We start from the raw sequence: 4,813 nt of genomic DNA on the forward strand, positions 1-4,813 counted from the left end.
CTGTGCTCCCTCCACAGAGCTCCCAGCAACTCCGCCTGGCAAATCTATCTGCAAAGGCGGGCAGAGCGGGGCACCCCCAAGGCTCCAGGGCCCCCCGCTCAGCCCCCTGGCCCGCCCAACACCTCTAGGTAATGGAGTTGTGCCCCCACTCACTCCCACCTCTCACTTCTGCCACCTGCTTTCCCCTGGTGATGGCTCCCTCTGCAGTGCCGCTCTGCACCCTGGCTCTGCCTGACCCTGCTCCCCTCCCTGCAGTAACCCTGACCTCAGGAGGAGTGACCCTGGCTGGGAGCGCTCGGACAGTGTCCTCCCAGCCTCTCATGGGCACCTTCCCCAGGCTGGCTCGCTGGAGCGAAACCGCGTGGGAGGTATGTGAACAGGACCGGGGTTACCGCTCTGGGTCTAGACAGTCTGGGTCAGGCTGGACCTGCCTGTGGGGGCTCAGAACCCACACACAGGGCCTGGGGGCCCTGGGTAGCTTTGGAACATGGTGTTGAGCTCTGGCACCCGGGGCTAGGGGTCAGCCAGGGTGTGGGCCTGAGACCATCCTGCACAGTGGCAGTGACCCCACTTCTCCCACCCTGCTCGCCCAGCCTCCTCCAAGCTGGACAGCTCCCCAGTGCTCTCCCCTGGGAACAAAGCCAAGCCTGATGACCACCGCTCACGGCCAGGCCGGCCCGCAGTGAGTGGCCTGGTGGCAGGCAGGCCCTGCCTTATGCCGGTTGGGGTTAAGGGCAGGACGCGGAGCCCCTGGAGTCCCGGGGAGCTGGGTGTCAGTTGGGCCCTTCGCCGGTCTACGTGGGGATAACAGCACACTCCAGACTCGGTTACTAACCTTCTCAACCTCTCTCCTGCCTCCTCCTGGCTGCCTTTCTTCCCCTGCGGTCCCTCCCAGAGCTATAAGCGAGCGATCGGTGAGGTTAGTGAGGTGGGGCCTGCTGCGGGAGCCCTCTCCTCCTGTCACCCTGGCGCCTTGGTATCACCCCTGGCCAAACCCGCCTTCTCCCCCTTCCTCATCTGCCTCCTCCCTTGCAGGATTTCGTATTGCTGAAGGAGCGGACCCTGGATGAGGCCCCTCGGCCTCCCAAGAAGGCCATGGACTATTCTTCTTCCAGTGAGGAGGTGGAGAGTAGTGAGGAGGATGAGGAGGAAGGCGATGGCGAACCATCAGAGGGGAGCAGAGACACCCCTGGAGGCCGGTATGGGGTGCCCTGGGGTGGGGCTTGTTCCCGCAGCAGAGGGCTATGGGGCAAGGCCAAGGCAGATCTGAGGCTGCTAGTGCTCCTCTCTCCCAGAGACCCGCCAGTGTGGGTTGGGCCTTGTCAGGTGCCCCCCTGGCTCTGCACCACCTTGGCCTCCATGCACACAGGGACCACCCAACCGTGGAGCAGAGGCTGCTCAGGGAGGCTCGAGCAGAACTTGTCTCACCCAGAGATGGGATTCCAGCCCCCGGACTGTCTCCTACTTCCTGGGGCACCTGTCTGGAGACAGGACCTGCAGGCCCCACCTTCCTCTCTCCACAGCAGTGATGGAGACACAGACAGCGTCAGCACCATGGTGGTCCACGATGTCGAGGAGATAGCCGGGACCCAGCCCCCGTATGGGGGTGGCACCATGGTGGTCCAGCGCGTGAGTGGACCTCCCCAACCCCCAGGGCCGGCCGTGTGCCCTCCTGGGCCCCAGCACTGACCCATCCCTGTTCCATAGACTCCTGAGGAGGAGCGAAGTCTGCTGCACGCCGACAGCAATGGCTACACGAACCTACCAGACGTGGTCCAGCCCAGCCACTCGCCCACCGAGAACAGCAAAGGTCAAAGCCCCCCATCGAAGGATGGGGGCAGCGACGTAAGTGGGACTGAGGCAGGTCAGTGGGATGAGGGAGCCCTATGGGGGGGTATCTCCTAGCTGAGGCCTGGGCCCTGGGAGCAGGAGGCATTGGGCCCCAGGCTTGCCTGACTGCCCCCCTCTCCCCACAACAGTACCAGTCTCGTGGGCTGGTGAAGGCCCCTGGCAAGAGCTCGTTCACGATGTTTGTGGATTTAGGGATCTACCAACCCGGAGGCAGTGGGGACACCATCCCCATCACAGGTGAGGATGGGACAGTCTGGCCCCAGGGCTGCAGCCCGGAGACAGCCTGGGGGGAGCACGGGGGTCCTGGGACGTGCCTTTGCAAAGGCAGGCAGGGGCCCTCTCCTCTGAGCCTTTATGCCTAACATAGAACAGAGCCCAGGAGAGAAAACAAGTGCTCAGAGTGGCCAAGGGACCTGGGCCAAAGTTCAGACAGAACTAACGAGTGACATGGGAACCAGCAGTTAGCGTAATGGCTATGTCGCTGGACTCCCACGTAGTCGACTGTGGTTCATGTCCCGGACCCGGTGGCTTAAAACTCACGCCGGGCGCGTGTGCGTGCGTGCCCAAGATCCCGAGAGGAGAATGGAGGAGAAGGGATTGCGGCGTGACCATCCCCACTGGGGGGTGATTTCTCGCTTTCTGTCTCTCTGTCTCTCTCTGTCTGTCGGGCGAGCGCACGCGCCCTACAGTGAAAACTCTCTCCAAAAAAAAAAAAAAAAAAAGAACTAACGAGTGACAGAACCAGGAAAGGCACCAGGCCTTGGGACTGCACGTCCCGTGTTCTGCTCCATCTCTTCCCCACACCTCCTCTGCCCTCTGGACAGCCCCTTCCCTTCTGTAGATTCTGAGCGGCCAAGACAGATGGGGGGTGGGGGAGAAAAATGGGCAGGCCTGAGAAGGCTGCAGCCCATCCTCCTCCTCCTCCTCCTCCTCCTCCTCCTCCTCCTCCTGGCAGCCCTAGTGGGTGGAGAGGGCGGCCGGCTCGATCAGCTGCAGTACGACGTGAGGAAGGGCTCTGTGGTCAACGTGAATCCCACCAACACCCGGGCCCACAGCGAAACCCCTGAGATCCGCAAGTACAAGAAGCGATTCAATTCTGAGATCCTCTGCGCGGCCCTTTGGGGTAAGCTGGGGCTGGGGAGGGCTGTGGGCGCAGCGAGGGTCTGGCCATGCCTCTGACACCCGGGGCTCCTGTGCAGGTGTCAACCTGCTGGTGGGCACTGAGAACGGGCTCATGTTGCTGGACCGAAGCGGCCAGGGCAAGGTGTACGGGCTCATAGGGCGGCGACGCTTCCAGCAGATGGACGTGCTGGAAGGCCTCAACCTGCTCATCACCATCTCAGGTGTGTGTGGAGCGGGGGTGGGACAGGGCAGAGCAGCCTGGGTCCTTGGCTCAGTCACCACCTTCCGCCTGGAGGAGGGCCGTCTTGGTGCGGAAGCTGAAAGCTGAAGCCGCACTCTCACCCCCGTGCGTGCAGACAGTGCGTGGTGGGGGCCCGCCGCGGGGCCTTCAGCGGGGACGGGAGTGTGTGTGTGTGTATGTGTACATGTCTGTCCCTCAGGGAAAAGGAACAAACTGCGCGTGTATTACCTGTCCTGGCTCCGGAACAAGATTCTGCACAATGACCCCGAAGTGGAGAAGAAGCAGGGCTGGACCACTGTGGGAGACATGGAGGGCTGCGGGCACTACCGCGTCGGTGAGGACCTCGCAGGGGGGCGGGCCTGCTTGTTTATGAGGAGAGACAAGACCTGGGCTGAATAGCTAAGGAAGCCTGGAAGCCAGAGGCTGGGGTCGGGGTGCGGTGGTGACCAACCTGCGGGAAGGGACCGCAGCCCAGCAACTCCCAGCACCCCTCGTCCTCCCTGTCCCCAGTGAAATACGAGCGTATTAAGTTCCTGGTCATCGCCCTGAAGAACTCCGTGGAGGTGTATGCCTGGGCCCCCAAACCCTACCACAAATTCATGGCCTTCAAGGTAATCCCAGCCTCAGCCCCCAGCAGCGTTCCAGGTCCAGCTTCTCCCCGTCCCCCTGAGCCCGTCTCTCCTCCACAGTCCTTCGCCGACCTCCCTCACCGCCCTCTGCTGGTTGACCTGACAGTAGAGGAGGGACAGCGGCTCAAGGTGATCTACGGCTCCAGTGCTGGCTTCCACGCCGTGGACGTGGACTCGGGGAACAGCTACGACATCTACATCCCTGTGCACGTGAGCTTGGCGGGGCTGTGGGGACAGTGGGAGCACTCAGTCTGGGCACCCACACAGGGGCTCCAGCCTACCTGCTCCCCCCCAGATCCAGAGCCAGATCACGCCCCACGCCATCATCTTCCTCCCCAACACCGACGGCATGGAGATGCTGCTGTGCTACGAGGACGAGGGCGTCTACGTCAACACGTACGGGCGGATCATCAAGGACGTGGTGCTGCAGTGGGGAGAGATGCCCACCTCCGTGGGTGAGTGAGGCGGCCCGCGCGCTGGCTGGGAGCGGGGCTGGGCTGCAGCTGCTCACTGCCCCTGCACCCCGTTCTCCCCGCAGCCTACATCTGCTCCAACCAGATCATGGGCTGGGGCGAGAAAGCCATTGAGATCCGCTCGGTGGAGACGGGCCACCTGGACGGGGTCTTCATGCACAAACGAGCCCAGAGGCTCAAGTTCCTGTGTGAGCGGAATGACAAGGTGGGGACCCTTTCCCTCGCAAGAAGGGCCCGGACCCCTGTGCAGGGCTGGCTCCCTTGACCCCAGGTCCCTGGGCGGAAGACGTTCCAAAGGACGGGTGGTTGTGGGAGTGTTTCTGAGGGCCCCCTCTGTGCACAGTCACGGCCTCCTCTTCCCTCCCTTTCATGTCGGGACTCTGGGTTCCTTCAGCCCAGGGGCCTGTCAGGGCACCCTCTTCCCCAGACATTTCTGCCTCTCGTTGGGAGTGGAGCACTCTGAGCCTCGTTCTGCAGAGCCTTCTCTCCCTCTCTTT

The 4,813-nt window shown here is 62.9% G+C and overlaps 1 protein-coding gene across 1 annotated transcript in view; it reads left to right on the top strand.

Moving 5' to 3' along the window:
• MINK1 (misshapen like kinase 1) overlaps window positions 1-4,813 on the top strand; it is an 82,599-nt gene that overhangs the window by 76,883 nt on the left and 903 nt on the right. Inside the window, 13 exon segments of the mRNA XM_027773183.1 lie at window positions 256-368; window positions 594-682; window positions 1,036-1,199; window positions 1,524-1,629; window positions 1,708-1,845; window positions 1,980-2,088; window positions 2,807-2,974; window positions 3,051-3,194; window positions 3,414-3,548; window positions 3,725-3,825; window positions 3,904-4,053; window positions 4,139-4,298; window positions 4,382-4,521. Of these exon segments, the coding sequence (XP_027628984.1) occupies window positions 256-368; window positions 594-682; window positions 1,036-1,199; window positions 1,524-1,629; window positions 1,708-1,845; window positions 1,980-2,088; window positions 2,807-2,974; window positions 3,051-3,194; window positions 3,414-3,548; window positions 3,725-3,825; window positions 3,904-4,053; window positions 4,139-4,298; window positions 4,382-4,521 (1,717 nt within the window).

The sequence above is a fragment of the Tupaia chinensis genome, unplaced genomic scaffold (assembly GCF_000334495.1).
Source record: "Tupaia chinensis unplaced genomic scaffold, TupChi_1.0 Scaffold000330_1, whole genome shotgun sequence".
Classification (NCBI taxonomy): Eukaryota; Metazoa; Chordata; class Mammalia; order Scandentia; family Tupaiidae; genus Tupaia; species Tupaia belangeri.